The sequence below is a fragment of the Solanum stenotomum genome, chromosome 7, assembly GCF_019186545.1.
Source record: "Solanum stenotomum isolate F172 chromosome 7, ASM1918654v1, whole genome shotgun sequence".
Lineage (NCBI taxonomy): Eukaryota > Viridiplantae > Streptophyta > Magnoliopsida > Solanales > Solanaceae > Solanum > Solanum stenotomum.
Genome location: NC_064288.1, coordinates 14454745 through 14476401, shown reverse-complemented (window position 1 = coordinate 14476401; position 21657 = coordinate 14454745). Strand labels below are relative to the sequence as shown.

At 37.4% G+C, this 21657-nt stretch overlaps 3 protein-coding genes across 4 annotated transcripts in view; 1 reads left to right on the top strand and 2 right to left on the bottom strand.

Moving 5' to 3' along the window:
* The window catches only part of LOC125870580 (peptidyl-prolyl cis-trans isomerase FKBP15-1-like), a 1082853-nt gene that overhangs the window by 789021 nt on the left and 272175 nt on the right, over window positions 1–21657 (bottom strand). The gene's annotated exons all lie outside the window — the stretch shown is intronic.
* LOC125870566 (U-box domain-containing protein 9) overlaps window positions 1–21657 on the bottom strand; it is an 841044-nt gene that overhangs the window by 560460 nt on the left and 258927 nt on the right. The gene's annotated exons all lie outside the window — the stretch shown is intronic.
* On the top strand, window positions 7396–9191 carry LOC125869668 (uncharacterized). The gene is made up of 3 exons (XM_049550125.1): window positions 7396–7536; window positions 8583–8899; window positions 8990–9191. Exons 1-3 carry the CDS (start codon window positions 7396–7398, stop codon window positions 9189–9191), a joined length of 660 nt encoding a protein of 219 aa, XP_049406082.1.

Below are 21657 nucleotides of genomic sequence, written 5' to 3'. Positions count from 1 at the left end.
TCAAATGGTCTATGTCGGTTATATGGTAAACTTTCCACAATAATGAACTAAGGTTACTTTTCAAGTATCTCACAAGTGTTTTGAAGATGTTAAGATTGCATTTGACCATGATTATAATATTAAAGTCTATATTACTCACCAATAGGGGAAAAGAGCAAATATATCCCTTAATTTTGCATTTAAAATAAATATACATTTCATTAAAAAAAGGAATGTATTCACCGTTTACAAACGATGTATATTTTCTGTTTTGATAAATCATAATAAATTATTATTGATGGCCAAGTATTTAGACCTAAAGAGCACTTTAGGTAGATGAGCCACCTTCCATGAAGGTTACCCTTTCCTCTAAAGCCTCAAACAAAGACAAATCTAGTTACAAAATATTTGAACCAAGTATCTACATTTACTTGCATTCCTACTATACTTAATCACTCTTTTCGCTATTTTTTTTCTTTATATATGTGATTGATTGATTGTAATCTCCGTATTTACTATTGTTTCTCTGAATAGTTTCCAATTTCTTGCTCATCAAGTGTGGTGTATTCACGCTTCCATATAACTGTAGATATTTTCTTCTTATATTGCTCTATTTGGTAGGCTGCATTTGAAAAAATAGTTCATGTATTATGAAATATATTATTTATAGTTCATAGCCAAAGCAACAGTACAAATGTTCATGGTATAATCATCTAGGCATTTTATCGAACACCTAGCATGCTGAAAAATTCATAACCTTAATCAATGGTTTTTTCTTGCAAATATATATATATATATATACACTAAAACAACTTCCTTTACTATCAATGATCCCAACAATTCAAACTATGACACAACCCCATCATAATAACAATTCATTCATTCTCTAGGATATTCATCAATTATGGTACAAGAACTTATTGGGGGGTCCATATATATATATATTGGAGTCATCCTTTGCTACATTAGGCAAACAACATTAGTCTTCCATTGCTGCAAATTTGCAACATTGTCAAAAAGTTTAAAAGTTGTTTACCTACAAGTTTGAATTATTAGTGTTCATTGATGTCATTAGTGACATCAAATGGGCAAAATTTTTTCTTATAAATAGAGCACTTATGCTCATTTGTAAGGACACACCAAAAAAGAGAGAAGCAATAGAGAGTAATCCACAAACTATTCTTAGTTTGTGAGAAAATAGTGTGGAAGTAATTTGTTGTGAGTTGTAAGAAATAAAAGAGTGTTGAGTAGTAGTCTTTTGAGACTACAAAGTTTTTCATCAATATCAATGTATTACTTATTTGGGTATCATATTTACCCCATTTTAATAATTGGTGTCGTTGTTACTCTCTTCCTATTGCTATTTAGTTTGAACATTATCCTGAGTATGATTATCATTTTGTCCAACAACGTGGTATCAGAACCATGACAAATAATAGTCTGTTGTCCTTTCAGTACCCCCATCTCACAAGAGAAAATTATGAAAAATGGTGTCTATGAATGAAAGCCATTCTTGGCTTTCAAGATGTTTGAGATATTGTAGACAAAAGGTATACAAAACCCNTATCAGAACCATGACAAATAATAGTCTGTTGTCCTTTCAGTACCCCCATCTCACAAGAGAAAATTATGAAAAATGGTGTCTATGAATGAAAGCCATTCTTGGCTTTCAAGATGTTTGAGATATTGTAGACAAAGGGTATACAAAACCCACAAATGAGGAAACTTTGTCCTTAAATGAAAAGGAGGTCTTGTTAAAGACAAGAAAGAAAGATCAACAGGCCCTCACTCTCATCCATCAATGTTTGGATGATGGCATGTTTGAGAAGGTGGCTGATGCAACCACCTCAAAAGAAGCTTATGAGATTTTACAAAATTCACTCCAAAGAGTTGATAAAGTAAAGAAAATAAAACTTCAAACTCTAAGGGTTGATTTTGAAGTTTTAAAAATGAAAGAATCCGAATCTATTTTGGATTTCTGTTCAAGATTAATGGTTGTTGTAAATCAACTAAGAAGATATGGGAAGGAAGTAGATGATGTGCGTGTGGTAGAAAAGATCCTTCGTTCTCTAACACCTAAATTTGATTATGTGGTGTGTGCTATTGAGGACTCTAAAGATTTAGACTCTATGACGGTAGAACAATTGGAAGGTTCTTTACTAGCCCACGAAGAGAAAATGAAAAGGAGAAAAGAAGAGCCACTAGAGCAACTTCTTAAAACTTAGGCATCATTCAAAGGATTTGAAGGTGAAAAAAGTTACAAAGGATATGGACAATGGCGAGGCCGTGGAGGTCGTGGAGGCCCCGGAAGAGGAAGAAGTTATACCAACAAATTCAACAATGAAGATAAGAGTCACCAGTCATTCAGAGGTCGTGGTCGTGGACAACGAGGAGGAAGAGGACGTGGAGCCTATCAAGGTACAAATGAAATGAGGTATGACAAATCTAAAATTAAGTGTTATAATTGTCATAAAATTGGACATTACTCTTGGGAATGTCGTAGTAATGTTGAAGAGACAGTTAATCTTGTTGACAACAACAAAGACGAAGATGAGTCAACGTTTTTATTAGCACTCAAAGAAGATACATCTGATTGCAGTTCATGGTATCTTGACAATGGAGCAAGTAATCATATGTGTGGCCACAAAGATAAGTTTGTGGAGATAAAGAAGACGATGAAAGGTAATGTGTCTTTTGGAGGTACCTCAAAGATCCAAATTGAAGGGATAGGTACGATTTTGATATCTTGTAAAGATGGTGTACATAAATTGATTAACAATGTTTATTATGTGCCAAAATTGAAAAGTAATATTTTGAGTTTGGGTCAACTTCTTGAAAGAGGATATGATATTCATATGAAAAATATGCATCTTTGGCTTAGAGATACAAGTAACAACTTAATTGCTAAAGTTCATATGGCAAAGAATAGGTTGTTCCCTTTGAATCTTAAAACCATCGACGCAAAGTGTTTGAAGACCAATGTGCAAGATGACTCATGGTGTTGGCATATGAGATTTGGGGACTTGAACTTTGAAGCGCTCAAATTAATGGGAGATAAGAGCATGGTTGATGGGATACCGTCAATCAACTATCCAAATCAATTGTGTGAAGCTTGTCTTCTTGGAAAACATGCAAGGAGGAGTTTTCCAAAGGAGACTACATCAAGAACAAGTAAGCCACTTCAACTTGTACACACTGATGTGTGTGGTCCAATCGATCCACCTTCTTTTGGTAAAATAAAATACTTCTTCCTCTTTATTGATGATTTCAGTAGAAAGACTTGGGTATACTTCTTGAAGTAAAAATCTGAAGTTTTTGTTGCCTTTAAAAATTTCAAAGCACTTGTAGAAAAATAAAGTGGCTATGAAATAAAAACATTAAGATCTGATAGAGGAGGTCAATTCACTTCAAAAGAATTTAATGAATTTTGTCAATCTCATGGAATTCGTCGCCCTCTAACGGTACCTTACTTGCCCTAACAAAATGGAGTTCCAGAAAGAAAGAACAAAACGATTCTTAATATGGCTAGATGTATGTTGAAAGCTAAACATCTACCAAAAGAATTTTGGGCAGAGGCTGTTTCTTGTGAAGTTTGTTTGAGCAACAGGTCTCCAACAAAAAATGTACGAGATCAAATGCCTCAAGAAACATGGAGCGGAAGAAATCCAAATATCAAGCACTTGAGAATCTTTGGGAGCATAGCATATGCTCATGTTCCACATCAAGGGAGAGCTAAACTTGATGATCGGAGTGTCAAGTATGTGTTTATTGGCTATGATGCGAGTTCAAAAGGCTACAAATTGTACAATCCAAGCAATAACAAGGTGGTGGTGAGTCGTGATGTTGAATTTGATAAAGAAGCATCATGGAATTGGGAGGCTCCAGAAGAAAGAACATATGATTTTCTTCCATACTTTGGAGACGAAGAAGAACAGGAGACCATAACACCTGCACATGATGCAACCCCGACTCTTTCATCAGAAAATGTTGCATCTCCGTCTACTCAAGAGAGTTAAAGTGGAAGACCGCATAGGATGAGGATCATCCAAGAACTCTATGATGACACAAAAGAAATTACTAATTTTGATTTTTTGTGTTGTCTCTTTGCTAATAGTGAACCAATGAATTTTGATGAAGCTGTTACTGACAAAAGGTGGAGACAAGCCATGGAGGAGGAGATCCAGTCAATAGAGAAGAAAAACACTTGGGAGTTAACGACTCTTCCCAAGGATCATCGATCAATTAGAGTCAAATGGGTATACAGGGTGAAGAAAAATGCCTATGGAGAGGTAGAGAGATACAAGGCAAGACTTGTGGCCAAAGGCTACAAACAAAGGCATGACATCGACTATGAGGAAGTCTATGCACCTGTTGCCCGCATGGAGATAATCCGTCTACTGATCTCTTTAACAACACAAATAAAGTGGAAGATCCATCAACTAGATGTCAAATTAGCATTCTTGAATGGATATCTTGAAGAACAAGTCTATGTTGAGCAACCATTGGGTTTTGTGGTTAAAAATCATGAATATAAGGTGTTGAGGTTGAAGAAAGCCTTATATGGGTTGAAGCAAGCTCCATGAGCTTGGAATAGTTGCATTGACAAATACTTTCAAGACAATTGTCTTCATGAATATGCTCTTTACATTAAAGTTCATACTAATGGAGATGTTCTGCTTGTTTGTCTGTATGTTGATGATCTAATTCTAACGAGTAACAACCTATCTTTATTTGAAGCTTTCAAGAAAGCTATGTCCCTTGAGTTTGAGATGGCGGAGATAGGGCTCACGTCATATTACTTGGGCCTAGAAGTGAGTAAATAGAGGAAGGCATTTTCATATCTCAAGAAAGTTATACAAAGGAGATTTTGAAGAAGTTCAACATGTTTGATTGCAACCCTGTGAACACCCCAATGGAAAGGTGGAATAAAATTGTCAAAGTTAGATGATGGAGAAAAGGTCGACTCCACTCAGTTCAAAAGTCTCGTAGGAAGTCTGAGGCACTTGACATGTACGAGACCATATATAATCTTTACAGTTGGAGTAGTAAGTCGCTTCATGGAAGCTCCTACCTCTACTCACTTGAAGGTTTCTAAAAGAATTATTCGTTACCTAAAAGGTACGATCGACCTTTGACTATTTTATTCTTCTTCTGATGATTTTAATCTTGTGGGATATTGTGATAGTGATTATGTGGGAGATGTTGATGATAGAAAAAGCACATCTGGTTTTGTGTTTTTTCTTGGGTGATTATGTTATTTCTTGGAGTTCAAAGAAACAATCAATTGTTACTCTGTCAACTTGTGAAGCTGAATACGTGGCAGTGACATCATGTACGTATCATGCTATTTCGTTGAGGATATTGCTGAAGAAACTCAATTTGCCGCAAATTGAAGCCACAATGATTTGTGTTGATAACAAATCTGTGCAAGCACTTGCTAATAATCCAGTGTATCATGATCAGAGCAAGCACATAGACACAATGTATCACTTTATTCGAGAATGCACAAGTATGTGAAATTTCATGATCAAGTTGCGGATATCTTTACAAAGTCTCTTAAGTTTGAAGATTTTTCGAGATTGAGATCAAACCTTGGAATAAAGAAGAAAAAACAAAATTAAGGGAGAGATTTATGGGGTCCATATATATATATTTTGAAGTCATCCTTTGCTGCATTAGGCAAACAACATTAGTCTTCCATTGCTGCAAAATTGCAACAATGTAAAAAAGCTTAAAAGTTGTTTACCTACAAGTTTGAATTGTTAGTGTTCATTGATGTCATTAGTGACATCAAATGGGCATAATTTTTCTTATAAATAGAGAACTTATGGTCATTTATAAGGACACACCAAAAAATAGAGAAGCAATAGAGATTAGAGAGAGTAATCCACAAACTATTCTTAGTTTGTGAGAAAATAGTGTGGAAGTAATATTGTTGTGAGTTGTAAGAAATAAAAGAGTGTTGAGTAGTAGTCTTTTGATACTACAAAATTTTTCATCAATATCATTGTATTACTTATTTGGGTAACATATTTAACCCATTTTAATATTTGGTGTCGTTGTTACTCTCTTCCTATTGCTATTTAGTTTGGACATTATTCTGGGTGTGATTATCATTTTGTCCAACACTTATGGCTTCCAATCATCATCTCATAAGTTCTAACACTAAAACATATTCATATTGTACTAATTGATCATGCAAGTAAGTTTAGAGGTTTGGATTACCTTTTTGAAGAAGCATTCCAAAATCCTTCACTTGAGGTTTTGAGAAGATTCTTAAATTTTGAGGGTTCCAATATTAGAAGATGTTAATGGAAGTGTTGAAATAAGAAATCAATGACTAATACTACCTTGTATTATGGAGGAATTTTCGATAAAGTTGTATTTTTGAGAGCTTCTTTCTTTAGTGTCAAAATTTGGATGTTGGGAGTAATCCTAGACCTTAGAGGGTTTTTTTTATAAAATCGTAAGAGTGAGATACAATGCATCTAAAAAATAAGAGCACATCCCAGCTGCTCAAACTGAAAATCATTGTCGTAAGTGTTCTATAACACACTTGAAGAATCAACACACATACTATACTGGGAAAAATGAGCTAGAAGTGCCTCTTAAGTTTCCAGTTAAAAAGAGGGACAAGTGGGTCCCCTTTTTTCTCTCTACTTTTTTGTTTTTAATATTAATAAAAAAGGACTAAACTACAAATGTTAAAAACTTAAGGACATAAAATAGCATTTTTAAAATTGTGATAAAAATTTAAAAGACTAATTTTGTTAATTCCCATTAGTTTTTCAAAAGTTTCTTTTCAGAGGAACGATGAGCTGAATGAGACAAACAAACGAACGAAAGAGAGACATTATTTTTCAAATTTTTTGCTTCATCTTCAACTTCAAAATCATCAAACATTTTCTATTGTGTTTTATTCCTAATCATAAAAGGTGAATTTTTCTTCTCTTTTCTATTTCAAAAGAGTAAAACTAGGATTTCATAAAGAAGAAAATCATTATCATCTACCTATGATTTGTTATTTTGCAATGCATTTATTCCGTTTGAACTTGAAATTAACCCAGAAAAGCTTTTCTGTAAGTATAAAATTATTTTGTGAATTCAATTTAGTTGTTTCAACCAACAACTTTCGCAATTGTTTCGTAGTTGTCTGGACAACTGCTGAATTTGTTTGTAGGAATATTTGGACATATTTGTCATATACATAATTGTCCAGCAACTAACTGCCTGTAATTGTCGGACGACTAGAGAAGTTGTTCCCACATCTACGACAGTTGTTGATCAATTGATTAGTTGTAGGACAAATAATATAATTATTGATGTTTAGTGTCCTACAATGACTCCTTTTCTACTGATCCTATTCAATTAATTTTATACTATTTACTAATTTTAAATAATTTTAGTATAGATATAATGCGTCAATATAAGAGGAAGAGAATTGGAACATCTTCATCCAATCCAGATGCTAGAAAAAATATTGAGAGCTTAACTGCTGCTAGAAAAAGAGGTACTGCAACACTTCAAAGTATCAGTGGACAATCATGCATCATTCAAGTGAGTCTTAAATTTATACGTACCATTGGAAATGATTTTAACATAATTTAGAGAGGATTCAATACCTTCTTCTTATTTTTCATTTGATTGCTCACTTTCACTTTCATCACTTTTTTCTTCTCCACTTGATTTATCTTTGCCACTTTCATCACTTTTTTCCTCTCTACCTAATTTATCTCTATCACTCTCATCATATTTTTCCTCTTCCTTGAATTATTGTTGCTATTCTCATATCTTTTTTCTTCACCTAATAGGTCACTGCTGCTCTTGTTACTTTTTTCCATTTCACTAGATTGCTTGCCGCTATTTTCATCACTTTTTAATGCATTCCAGATGAACAGGTATTGACTGCTTCTTTTGATCTTATTCCTTGGTTCGTAGATTTTGCTAACTACTTGGCAAGTGATTTAATTCCATCAGATTTGTCATTCCACTAGAGGAAAAAGTTTATGCATGATGTGAAGAAGTTCTTTTGGGATGAACCTTACTTTTTTCGTATCTGTGCTGATGGGATTATTCAATGTTGTGTCCCCAAAGTAGAGATGATGAGTATACTAGAGGCATGTCATTCATCGCCTGTTAGTGGACATCATAGCGGTATTCGGACTGCGCATAAAATCTTGCAGTGTGGGTATTACTGGCCTACCATCCACCAAGATGCTCATGATTTCGCCAAGTCTTGTGACCGTTGCCAAAGAGAAGGAGGAATTTCAAAGAAGCAAGAGCTACCTATGAATTTGATATTGGTGATTGAGTTATTTGATGTTTAGGGCCTTGACTTCATGGGTCCATTTGTGAGTTCACATGGGATGAAGTATATTCTTGTTACGGTTGATTATATATTGAAATGGGTGGAAGCAATTGAGCATTCAAACAATGAGGGTAAGAGTGTCACCGCATTCCTGAAAAAAGAGTATCTTCTTCAGATTTGGTACACCAAGGGCGATTATTAGTGATGAAGTTCCCACTTTTGTCATAAGTTGTTCAAAGCGCTGCTAGAAAAATATGGAGTCCATCACAATGTAGCTACCTCTTACCATCTGCAGTCTAGTGGGCAACTTGAAGTGTCTAATAGAGAGATAAAGCAAATCATTGCAAAAATTGTGAACGCCAACATAACAGATTGGTCAAGCCGGCTTGATGATGTTCTATGGGCCTATCACACCACATTCAAGACTCTTATAGGTATGCTCCCCTACCAAGTATATGGGAAGTCATGCCATTTGCGGGTAGAGCTAGAGCACAAGGCCATGTGGGCTCTAAAGAAGTTGAATTGGGATTGGGGTGCTGCATCGATCCGAAGATTGACTGACATGAATGAGCTTGATGATTTTTGCCTTAAAGCTTATGAAAGTTCAGCCTTGTACAAAGAGAAGATGAAGAAGTATCATGATTAAAGGATTGAAAAGCGTGAATTTGTTGTGGGTGATCTGGTGCTTCTATCTAACTCAAGGTTGCACTTGTTTCCTGGCAAGCTCAAGTCCAAATGGACCGGGCCATTTAGGGTCACACAAGTATTCCCACATGGAGCGGTAGAACTCGAGAACAAAGAGGGAACAAGGTTCAAAGTGAATGGGCAGAGGATCAAAGTCTACATGGGGAAATCGAAGAGTGTGCAAGAAGTGATTGAGGCCTACTATGTTAAAGAAGTATGAGTCATCAAGGTTTCTACGTCGTGCCGCGACGTTAAATCAAGCGCTACTTTAGAGGCAGCCAAATATGTACAATCTAGCCAACTATAGAATTTTCTTTTCGATATAGGAGTCTTCTTCGTTTATTTTGATTTTTGTAGTTTTCTAGATATGTATTTTATTTTTGTATTGGTATTGGCTAGATATAGAATAGGGTCCATGTTTAAAAAGTTTCTAGAAAATGTAAAAAGAAAGTCCTAATAGTTGCTACGTGTACAGGGACAAAAAGCAAAATCTACAAAATAAGGCTGTGCGGTGGTCTACGAACCCCATCGATGGTTCGTTGGTCCATCCACGGACCGTGAATGACGTCCGTAGATCCTAGGTAAGTGCTCTAAATTTCTCCAAGTACTAGAGTCACCTATGGACAAGACCTATATTCCGTAGGTCGACCCACAGACCGTAGATAGGGTCTCGTGGGTCCAAAACTAGGATTTGCTTGACCTGACCCGGACCCCTTATAAAATAAAACCTTTCATTTTTAAACACTTCCCATGCCCATATCCCCCCCCCCCTCCCAACCATTTTTCAACTTTCTAAATCCCCCAAATCACTGTCATAACTCCCATATCAATACCCACATCAATTCCCCAAATCCTATAAATCCCATTTTCTCTCCCAAATCAATCCCCACTTCTACTCTTCCTCCCCAACGATTCCAAAGTCCGGGTTTGGTGTCGAAAGGCTAGCAAAGGGTCACGAATATCATTGAAACACACAGTCATCATCGGTGATTACTTGTAAGGTATCTAGATTTCTCTCAAACTTTGAATTACTTCATTGTTTCATTTGAAATCACATTAATGAACTTGACCTTGGGTTGTTAGTTTCGTGTTTGGATGTTGAATTATAAGTTAGAAAAACCCTAGGTATGATGGTATGCGAGTGTGTAGTTAATTAAAACCAACTAAATTAGAGTAAATGGTCTAAATTGGATGTTTTGACTTAGGGTTCCTAGTTTTGGTACGTTAAAAAGTTGAGTTGTGTGTAGTCGGAACCTTAAGGATGAAGAACTACCATATATTGTGTTAAAATGCATGATTAGACCTAGGTTGAATGATTGATTGATGAAATAACAAGTAAAGTGTGAGTCATGTCTGAAACCTGGCACAAAACTGACCCACGAGACCCCGTCTACGGACCGTAGGTCACCCTATGGACCGTAGATCAAGTCCGTGGGTCAGTAGCACATAAAGTTTTCACTAAGTGTCGAAACACGGTACTACGGTCCGTCAATCCATCGACGGACCATTCTGTACATCCATGGTTCCCACATCAGAGACCCAATTTTGGGTACTCTAACCTAAGGGAGGGCCCATGAGCCGTAGTTACATNGTGTGTAGTCGGAACCTTAAGGATGAAGAACTACCATATACTGTGTTAAAATGCATGATTAGACCTAGGTTGAATGATTGATTGATGAAATAACAAGTAAAGTGTGAGTCATGTCTGAAACCTGGCACAAAACTGACCCACGAGACCCCGTCTACGGACCGTAGGTCACCCTATGGACCGTAGATCAAGTTCGTGGGTCAGTAGCACATAGAGTTTTCACTAAGTGTCGAAACACGGTACTACGGTCCGTCAATCCATCGACGGACAGTTCTGTACATCCATTGTTCCCACATCAGAGACCCAATTTTGGGTACTCTAACCTAAGGGAGGGCCCACGAGCCGTAGTTACATCGACGGACCGTCGGTACCCACAGTAGGTCGACAGTTCAGCTACTGTCCAATAATTTTTTTATTTTTTGTTTTGGTCCGATACTTGTTCTAAAATTATTCCATGAGTATTATTGCACTATTTTGGTACTAAGTACTAACTAATCTTCCAAAGGTACCATGGCTCCGAAGCAAGTTCTGACCTACGCCTCCAAGGGTAAATCAAAATTTGTTGCTTCCTCTTTCAGGATACTCGATGATGATACAAATGGGGAGTACATTGCACCTTCCACCAGGACCTCCCCTACTGCTCCATGCACTATACCAAACTGACCCCGGTAGGTGAGCTCCGACGTGGTCACTGCCCCCCAGTCTGAGGAGGGGGCCACACCAATCGAATCACAGGCCAGCTCAGAGTCCCTATCCGGATTCAGCTCCTGCCCTAGCGGCAGCACTGCCTCTTCATACGAGTCTGATAGTACGTAATATACCTTAGTACCCTCCACCCGTTCTTAGCCTCTTGTGGTTTCTACAGAGCCAAACAAGTGGTGTGTCGAGGGCCAGTACTAGATTTACACAGATGCTTGCATGATGAATGAGCACGATAAGATTGCCAAATTAGTCACGGAGGAGTGACGGGTTCTCACAGGCAACCTCTACATCGCTCCCGTCATCCACGATCTTTTTCGAAGGCACAGGTGTGAGTGGATGGCATAGAGCCCAGGGTCCTAAGCGAGAAGATAGTCTGGGGGTTCTATACTTCCTATGCGGCTACTGTGAGAAACCCCATTAGCAAACGGGCTAAGCCCGCAACTCAACATCCACTTGAGGCCACACTAGTATGGGGTTGCACTGTTGACATCTCAGAGACCACCCTGCGCATTTTTATATATGGCCCATACCACACTATATCTATCAATACAACAAAGTTCGACTATCGGATGGGAATTATTCAGAGTAGGGCATTTCAGAGGAATGCCGAGCAGAGGGAGTCCCTTGTGAGATGGCTGGCCTGGCATATTTCTACGAACGGAGAGCATGCCGAGTGGGTCCAGAATCCGAGCTTGGGTATCAAGAAGACGACATTGAGTTTTTCTGCTAAAATCTTCTGGCTGCTGGTGCAAAATCGTGTGTCCCCTACTCAGGTGGACAATGTAGTCACATGGGACCGAGCAGTGATGGTAGCGGCTTGAGATAGACTTTGCCCGCATATTAATTGTAAAGATCCATGAGAGGGCCTTCAAGGCCACCACCACCTTGACCTTCCCATGCCTCATCTTCTAGTTATGCAAGGATGTATCTGCACCAGTATGGCATTGTGACCGGTTGCTTCAAGAAACCAAGACTCTAGATATCGACCTTATTCGGGATGAGGCCAATGTAGATTCACCTCATAGGGAGCCACAAGTTGAGGTGCCACCATTTTGAGATGACCTTGTAGCAAATATGGAGCAGATGCATATTGATGACACTGCCTCCCCATCCACTACAGCGGATGCCTGGGCTCTTCCATCTTCGGCCGCCAAACAGGCCCCTAGCTCATCCAGAGCGACTCATTCTTCAGGTTCCACCACCATCCCTCTAGCCTAAGTCCAAAAGCTAGAGACGCAAATGGCCACCTTGTTTCAGCATATGAAGCAATGGATGCAGCGGTCCATAGAAGAGTCTTAGGCGAGGATGAAACGGATGATAGAGCAGAAGGTTCAGGTTGTTGATAAACGCCTAGATGTCTTTGAGTTGCTTGTGTTGGAGAGGCCAACCCTGACCATTAATGTGTTCACCTTCCAATAGGATTCCTAGCTCCCTCGGAGACTGAGCCAAAGTCTGCCCCTACGACACCAGTTGATGAGGTGGTGATGACTATCCTATTCGGCAATGCTATGCCGCCAACCAATTCTTCCCGTGCTATTGGGAAGTGTCCCCGCTCTGGTTGTACTTCTGATGATGCTAAGGCCAAGCGATTAAAACAGAAAGAGTGCCAGTAGTTAAAGGAGGCCACGAGGGCGTCACTACTAGATGAGGAGATGAGACAGTTGTGGGCTAGAGAGATAAGAGTTGTCCCATCCACCAGTGTGAGCACTACTGAGAGTGCTGGGAGAGTTGATGTGAGCACTACTAAGAGTGTTGGGATAGTAGATGGGAGCATTACTGAGGGTGTTTCGAGTGTTGATCCAGTGGACTCTGGGAAACTGAACCCACCTGCTTCTTTAGAGGTCTTCGGTGCATTTGCACCACAGGTTTGCTTCACATTCACCCCATGCTTTATTTTTTTTCTTTCTGTTCATTGAGGGCAATTGCACCTTATTTTGTTGGGAGTGGGGTAAATGGATTATGAGTGATAGGGTAAAGTCTGAGTAACCCAACTCATAATCCTCTCTTGAGGTTTTCTTGCCTATGTTCTTTTCCCCTAAGAGACTGTTTTAATTTCTGTTGAATCGGCATGTTTAGGAATGTATGTGTAGGAGTAAGTAGAAAAATGAAAGCATGATGACATAAAAAGCATGAGAAAAATGATCCTTGTCCAAAAAAGTGTGAAATGTGCTAGATCTTTAAGCTTGATAAGTTGAATGTGCTGGATCTCAATGTGACTTGATAAGGAATCGATTTGACCTCATGACTTAAGCTAAAAATTGAACTGGGTAATCAAATAATCTGATAATAAAACAATGTGCCAAGTGTGTGTGAGGAAAGCTTAAATGTTCATATAGTGTGTGCCAATCTAGAACTTTCCCCGTTGTTCCTGCTAAGATAATCTAGGCTAGAAGTTGGGAAATGATCATAGGCCCTTATTCAAATTAGTCCACTAAAGCCTAAAATGATCCAACCAAATGAAATCAATGTTCCCTTTGATCCAAATGTTTGAGCCTAAGATAGACCACTTCTTTCAATTCACCTAACTCACTTTCCCTAAAATAATTATTTTGGCCCCGGTCCCTCCTTGGACATGTGCACTTTGACTTAGGCCAAAAGCCTAAGTTAAGGGTGGCTAATTCAAAAGTTACCTTAATCTTGGCCCTGGTCCGACATCGAATATTGTGCACCTCAACTCATGCTAAACACATAAGTTGAGGGTGGCTGTGAAAAAGGAAACCGAAAGAAAAAGGGTATGAAAAGAGTTGTGTGTTGAAGAGAGACACAGAAAAGAAAAAGATATGACTTTGTGCAAAAAAAGCAAAAGATGAATAACAAAAGTGCTGAAAAAAATAAAGAAAAATATAGTGAAAGAAAAAGAAGAAAGTGAAAAATAAGAGCCACAAAGTCAAAAGTCACATCTGTGTTGAAAAGAGTCAAAGGGAAAGAAAGTAAAATGAAAGGATGTCAAACATAGGCTGAGAAAAGAGGTAAAAAGTCAATGTAATGTCAAAGAGGGCAGAAAGTCACAAAAAAGTACCCAAAAGTACCACACCTGACCCTGAGCTTACGTTACAAGCAAATAAAGTCCTATAGTGATCCAAGCAATTAGTTTGGAAAGTTTAAGCAGTGAAAATAAGGGAAATCCTATGATATTGAGAACTAACTATACTTGAAGTCAATTCTGAGCGTGAGTGTTGAATGAATCCTAACAAAAAACTTGAAAGGCTCATATCTATTGTGTATGAGAAAGGATTTTTTTGAAGTGAGGGCACTAGTTACATTGTTGGAGAATTTGATACCTTGTTGATTGTAAAAGGTATATGTTGTGATGTCTGTTGGTCTTTCTATGTCATGTTTTGATCCGTATGAGTTAGCTTGTTGAGCCTAAATGAAGAGATTTGCACTAAGGAAATAGGATGGATTGAAAGGCCATGTGATTGCTTGATTTTGTATATCTTGTTCTACACAATGTTGTTTAGAGTGTTAGTGTGTCGCTTAAGGAAAAACGACAAGTTTAACTTGAGGGTGTTGATATACCGTGAGTTTACGGTATTTTTGATACATTTCACTTAAGGATTGTGTGTGTCTAGGGCCATTTTGTATTAGAAAATAATGTTTTATGTGTTATGTTTGCAGGAAACGGGCATGGACGTAGTTGAGTGAGATGACAGTTGAAAGTATGCATAAGGAGCCACCCACGGATATGACCCATGACTGTAGGTCCTTTGACGGCCCGTCGATAGGTAGGCATGGATGGATCATTAGGGAATTCTGACCAAGTGTGTAATTACGAAGTGATTGACGGACCATAGGTCGACCCACGGGCAGTCCTGCACTTCTGTTGAATGGGTTCAGAGAGTTCAAGTTCCAGTACCTGATGAAAAATCCAAAGTGTGGAGTCATTAAAGAGAACCCACAGATAGTAGATCAACCTGCAGTCCATCCTGCACGTCCGTCGTTGATGATCTGAGAGTGAAGGTTTCAGGCACTGCTGAAAAGTTCTAAGTGTTGACCAATGGAAGGGGACGTATGGACCGTAGGTCGACCCACGGTCCGTAGGTCGAGTCGTCGATTGATGCCGCGTTCCAGAAGTTTATTTCCTTATTTTGTTTCCTTTTTGTTAGGGCATGTTTTTCTACAAATAGGGTATGTAAACCTCATTTTTGGGGGTTAGACATTATTATTTACTTTTAGTTCTTGGTAATTTGTGGAATTAACTTGCAACTTTAGCAATTTGATTTCCGGATTTCATTTTACAAGATTTTGACTTTTAAATTCAATTGGAGATTTTGGGTTTCTTCTACTCTAATCGTAAGTTCATGAATTCTCTTTATCAAAACATGAATTATGTTCTTTCCAGCATTAGTAGCTAAATCCACAACTAGGATTGTGGGAACAATGAGCAATTAACAACGTATGAATAATAATCAAGTAATTCTTGAATAATGTTTATGCATGTATTGGTAATTATTTCTCTTAGAAGTCCTTTTAACGGTGGCTAACGTTAGAACTCCCCTCGTTGCTACTTGTCGTACCAAGGAGGTAGTTAATGAGAAAAGAATTAACATTAGAGATTTAGTGGATGGTATCTAATAGTCTAATGTCAATTGGTGCGAGGGTGAAAACTAAGCCATACATTGATGTGATATCTAATCTGAGGTAAATGTAAGGGTTAGTAAAATATACACTCGTAGTCGAACCAATGTGCATAGTGAAATTCCCTATTTGGAGGACCAATCACCTAGGGATACCTATCTTACCAACTTTTCATGTAAAACACTAGGAAATGATTACTATTATTAGGATACCGCGTTAAGAGCTTATGGGGAACACATACACCCTAGTTTCTCTCTCATATGGATAACTTAAGGTTTGAATCCTGCTCACTTGTTACTTAAACAACAATCAGTTATTTGTTTACAACCCCCCCCCCCCCTTAATTACTTATTTCAGAAATAGTTTGACTAAATGGATATAATAGTGAGTTAAGTTTAAGTTTGAAGCATATTTCTCGTGGGATCGACCCTAACCTACAAGTTGGGTTCTTTATTTGACGACAACCTCTTATACTTCTTTAATAAAGGTGTAATTTGAGCGTATCAATGCCTCGTGGGTGGAGGTCTCGTGGATGGGTCAATAATCTCTGACCATGAACCATGCCCAACCAGGACGGGACGTGGCTCCATACACGGTTCGTAGGTCATGGGTTCGTGGTTCAGGCTTGGGAGCATTTTTGATGGTTTAGTTTAAGGGCACCTTGGGTTTTCTGGTTTTAATTAATATTAAGTGATGTTGTTTTAGCCTAATTTAGAACAGCTATATAAATACTTTAGACCCCTAATTAAGTCATCCAAGTCATTATTTCTAAATTACCAAAAAAGAACCCATTTCCCTCTCAAATATTCTCTCTCTAGATAGTGAAGAAGAAGAGGAGGATTAAGCTAGGTCAAGTCAAGTCTCCATTGTTTCAAGATTTTTGGCACTGTAATCAAGGTATGATGGCTTATTCATTCATGGATTCCTTTCATTCATGAAGCCCCCTTGTTTTCCCTAATTTAGAAGAAGAATTCCACAAGTCAATCTAGGGTTTCCTCTAATGTTATGGGTTATGATCCAATAGAGTGGATTATGATTGTTTATGACCATTTATGATTGTTTATGATGGAATTACATGTTTTTCGTATGAATATACATGTATTCTTGATTAACCTAAGATTCTAAGGTGAAATTGATATAGTTTAGTATTATGCCATGAAAGGGGAAATTGAGGGATTAGATGTGATCTTCTAAGATTGATGAATTACTTTGTGAATTGCTTGATATTAGAGCACCTAGATATGAATTTCTTAAGAGTAAAGCATATAGATATGAATTGATTAGATTAAAGCTTATATAATGAATTATGACTAGTAGTGATTGAGATTGAGTCTATGTGATGATATATAATTAGAATTGCTTAAAAATGAAACATGTAGTTAGAATATCTTGAGAACTAGGCATGTATGATGATCATGAGAAGTATTGCTTTGAGAGTAAGCCTTTTAGTATGAATGTGATTTCTAGCGCTTTGGGGGTAAAAGACTAACATGATGAACTATGAGTAGTAAGGCTTTGAGAGTGAAGCTTATATGCATATTTAGTTGTATATGGTATTGTTGTGGAAGGACTTCACCCACATGACCTATATTATGAATGTATGAAATTATACATGTCTTCATGAAATCTATGTAAATGCTTTAAGAGCACTTTGAGAGTAAAGTGTCCATGATTATGATATTGTGGTTGTGTTGATTGAAACATTATTCTCATGAAAACATAATGAATATGATGTGAAAGGTTTCCTTACTAAAGGAAGATTCTAAGGTCGAAAGACTTTTCTCACCTAATTGAATCTAAGAGTAAAAGTGATCATGGATGGTGATAGTTACTCATGCATAGTTTAAAGAGTTATTCTAATGAATTAACTTGGATTGATTATCAAGGACATCTTTCCATGAGACTTGAGTTAAGCAAGACCTGATAACTATCTTGTGGGATTTAGGCCAAGCACCGAGTGGATATTGAAATGAGATAAAGGCTCACACATAGTTGAGTTCGGGCTTCCAAAATGGGAACGTTCACCTAATAGAGTCCCGATTTCCCAAAGTATGTCTCATGAGACGGAAGCCTTCACCTACTGGAGTCTGGGTTTCAAGTAGCAATCTCCGTATCCCATAAACTACGTGCCCCCGTAGGATGTTTAGCTAATGGATCCACCTAAGCTAAAAGTATGGTTCTACCTTAGGCAAGTAGGTCAACACTTTACGATGTGGGTAACACCGAGAGGGATTATGTGATAGTTCACATGGTCTCATGTCGGTTAAGGCTATATCCCAATTACAACAACATTAAGAATGAACTAAGACGAGCTTAAAGAAGTATCTCGAAGTGTTTAAGTAGGAATGAACTAAGACATGCTTGAGGAAACATCTCATAGTTTTCATATAATGATGAACTTAGACATGCTTGAAGAAGCATCTCATAGTGTTCAAATTAAAGATGAACTAAGATGTGCTTAAGTAAGTACCTTGAAGTGTTCAAAGTAATGAGGAACTAAGATGTGCTTAAAGAAGTATCTCATAGTATTCAAAGGTTTTAAAAGAGGGACTAGTCCCTAACCAAAAAGTATGATTATGATGAAACAAGGATACTTCAAGAAAGTATTGTAAGTATGTTTTTATATGAGATTTTCTTATATGATGTATGCTTAGTTTGGATTGTTGCTATATTTTCCTTCCTTGATATGTTTGACTAAAGGTGAAAGTTCCCTTGTCTATGAGAAATAAGCTAAGGATGAGATCAAAAGAGGATAAAGATGTATGATGGCCTAACGTGGTACTTAGCATGGGTGAGATTATGGGGTCTTATCTATGCATTGCACAAGTATGCTTTGAGGTTACTTATGAAGCGATTCTCTTATATTATGTTGATCTAGATGCATTAACTATGCCTATGACTATGTTGTTATCTCTTATGATTATGGTATATTTCTTATGTTGACTAATGCCTATATTATGCTTATGTTGATGATTTATGCTAGCCATCATATTTAGTACTTTATTGTACTAACACATACTGTTGCCTACATTCTTATCAAATGTAGGGTCTGACGATAATGACTTCCACTCCCGTTGCTAGGATCTTAGTATAGCAAGCAAGTAAAAATTTGGTGAGTCCTCATAGCATCGAGGATTTGACAACCTTTCCTTTATGTCTTTATTTTATGGTTTAGAATTGTTGTATGGGTTGTGTCCCTAAGACTTTCATGTACCAGATGGTTTGAGACAATGTTAAAGACTTCCGCTTCATTTTATGAGAATTCGATTGTATTGGAAAAATGTTTTAAATTTCCGCACCACTTTCTATTATCTTATGTTATGATATGCTAAGGGAATTGTATGAGACTTCTTGGAGTTTTGTACGTCTTGTTACATCTAAAGGGTACCCCTGAGTCGTAACATAGTGTCTAAAGGATGTGCCAAGTAACAATTTTTGTGCGGCATGTGGACCTTATGGTTGTGTTTTTATTCATCACCTACTTGTTGGGATGGAAATGAACTAATGAGGTGGACAATTTGATGATGAAATATGTTGTTGTGGTGCTTGAGAAGGAATTAACTCCTTGAGAGAGTAGTTGTGTATGAAGATGGTTTTTATACTTGATTTTTAAACATTTGAATCTGTATTTTGAGTATTTGTTATCAACTATTTTTGTGTGTTAGTTTTTGATATAATTATTTTAGTTTTTGTGTATTTGTTATCAACTAGTTTAATTGTCTCTGCAACTTGTAACACCTCAGCATTTGAAAGAACTAGAATTAGAAAGAACTATTTTGGAAAGAGTAAAAATCTGAAAATTTGCAATTTATGCTAAGTATGAGTTTTGGGTCAACTTCAAACGATCATAACTTTCCGTACAAGATGAGTTAGGTGGCCCATACAATATCAAATTAAAGGTCTTGGAATCCTTTTTCCAACGCAACTGAGTTTGTCAATTTTTAAGCTAGTATGAGGGAGATATGACTGATTGAAGTTGGGCTATCTATTTAAGGAAAGTTACGCGAATTCAAGAGGGATATTTTGGTCTTTTCCTTACCCAATCAACTTAAAACTAAAATTGGTAATATTTAGGGGTCTAAACTGATTTGATTCAGTTTTACAAATCCTAAAATACGCTAGGGTTTTGAGAAAAGTTCAAGAAGAGGAGAAAAGGAGAAAAGTCAAGCGTTTGTCAAGTTCTTGAGTATTTCGTTGCAGATTTCGCCAAGGGTTTGATCCCTAAGAGATATGTGAGTTCACATAGCATTTGGTTCGTCCACTGACTCGTGATTAATTCAGCGTAATTTCGTTCTTGAAATTTAAGGATTTGAGTTCTAGATGAGTTTTATTGAAGTTTTTTTCCTAATTTTGATTGTTGGGGTTTTGATGAGTTCTTGAGATAATCGTATGGGTTTTAAGGTTGTTTTTTAGTAGATTTGTGTGTACTTTTGTTGGGTATTCGAATCTAAGTGATTGGGAAAGAAACCAATCGATTCTAGGTGAATTAGGATCGAAACACGAGTAAGAAAATTTGTCGGGTTTTATGGGTAGGAGTATGGAGCATCGCGCCACTCAGTGTGCCAAATAAAGTGTTCAGTAGTTTTGGCTCTGGGGCGCCGAGCCACTCAGTGCGCCCCAACCTTCTTTCTGTAGTTCAGGGTGTGGCACCCTGCACCACTGAGTACGCCAGGGTCGCCAGGACCTCTACCCTTTCTCACTTCTCTTCGTTTGAGTTCCCTAGAGTCGTACCTATTTTTTCTAGTTATTTCTACACTCTAAGGTACGTCTAAACATCGAGAGATCATCCAAAACATGAGATCATAATCCTTGAATCCACAATTCCAATTCAAGGTAGAGCTAAGAGTCAAGTCTAGAGAGTTCTTGGAGTCTTTTCAAAAAGTCTTTTACAATTGTTTAAATTTTTTTTAAGACTTAAGCATTAAGTTTGAGGAAGAGTAGAGCCGAGTTCATTTTGTTTAAACTGATATATGGGAACTAAGTATTCCCAAGAGTAAATGTTTCATTTAAGATGAGAGGAAACACTGATTTCCAAAAAGAATTTTCATGAGCAGTTTTATAAGTACCATCTCTTTTAAGAGAAAGACTTTTTGAGTAATAATCTCAAACCACAAAAAGAGTTATGTTTTTAAACATATGAGTTAGTTATGTTTTGGTAGTAGTATTGAGCACCGATATGGGGACGAGTTGAGATAACTCAAAGTCTCCATAAACCATATAGCCAACGTGGGTAGAAAGGGGTCATACTTCTTAGATGATTCCTTAATGCTTATTTAGCATATACTAGTAGATCCACATAGTAGTAGGTTCTATACCCCGGCAAAGTATAGGACAGTTCTAGTAATGTGGGCTAGATGTTGTATCATCATATAGCTCATAGTGATGGTTGTCGGTTAGAGAAACTCCCACAGACTTATTTAGTATCTTTATATGTACAAACAGAGTTTGCATTGTATTTTCAAAAGCAATAAGTTGTTTATCTACTGTTTAAAGCTTTTCTTTATACTGCATCTATATTTACTGTTTAATTTTGAAATAAGTTGAGTAAAGTTGAGACAAGGTAAGTGTTTCTTTCAATCCCAGTTCAAGTTTATGTCTTGTTTATATTTCCCCTCACATGTTCGTACATTCCATGTACTGACGCCATTTGTCCTGCATCTTTTATGATGCAGATACAGGTAACTAGGATCAGCATTCAGCGCTTCGTTGATCCAATTGAGCTTCAGAGTTGTTGGTGAGCCTCCTTGCTTTTTGGAGGATCCCTTGTTTCGTTTCAGTCATTTGATTTTGTTATTAGGATGTCGTGGGTCTTGTCCCG

Bases quoted from the DNA above. Each gene is read 5' to 3' on its own strand.
- LOC125869668 (XM_049550125.1), top strand. From the start codon at position 7,396: ATGCGTCAATATAAGAGGAAGAGAATTGGAACATCTTCATCCAATCCA. The intron at 7,537-8,582 runs GTGAGTCTTAAA...TACCATCTGCAG, and splicing joins GACAATCATGCATCATTCAA to TCTAGTGGGCAACTTGAAGT. The intron at 8,900-8,989 runs GTACAAAGAGAA...ATCTAACTCAAG, and splicing joins GCTTATGAAAGTTCAGCCTT to GTTGCACTTGTTTCCTGGCA.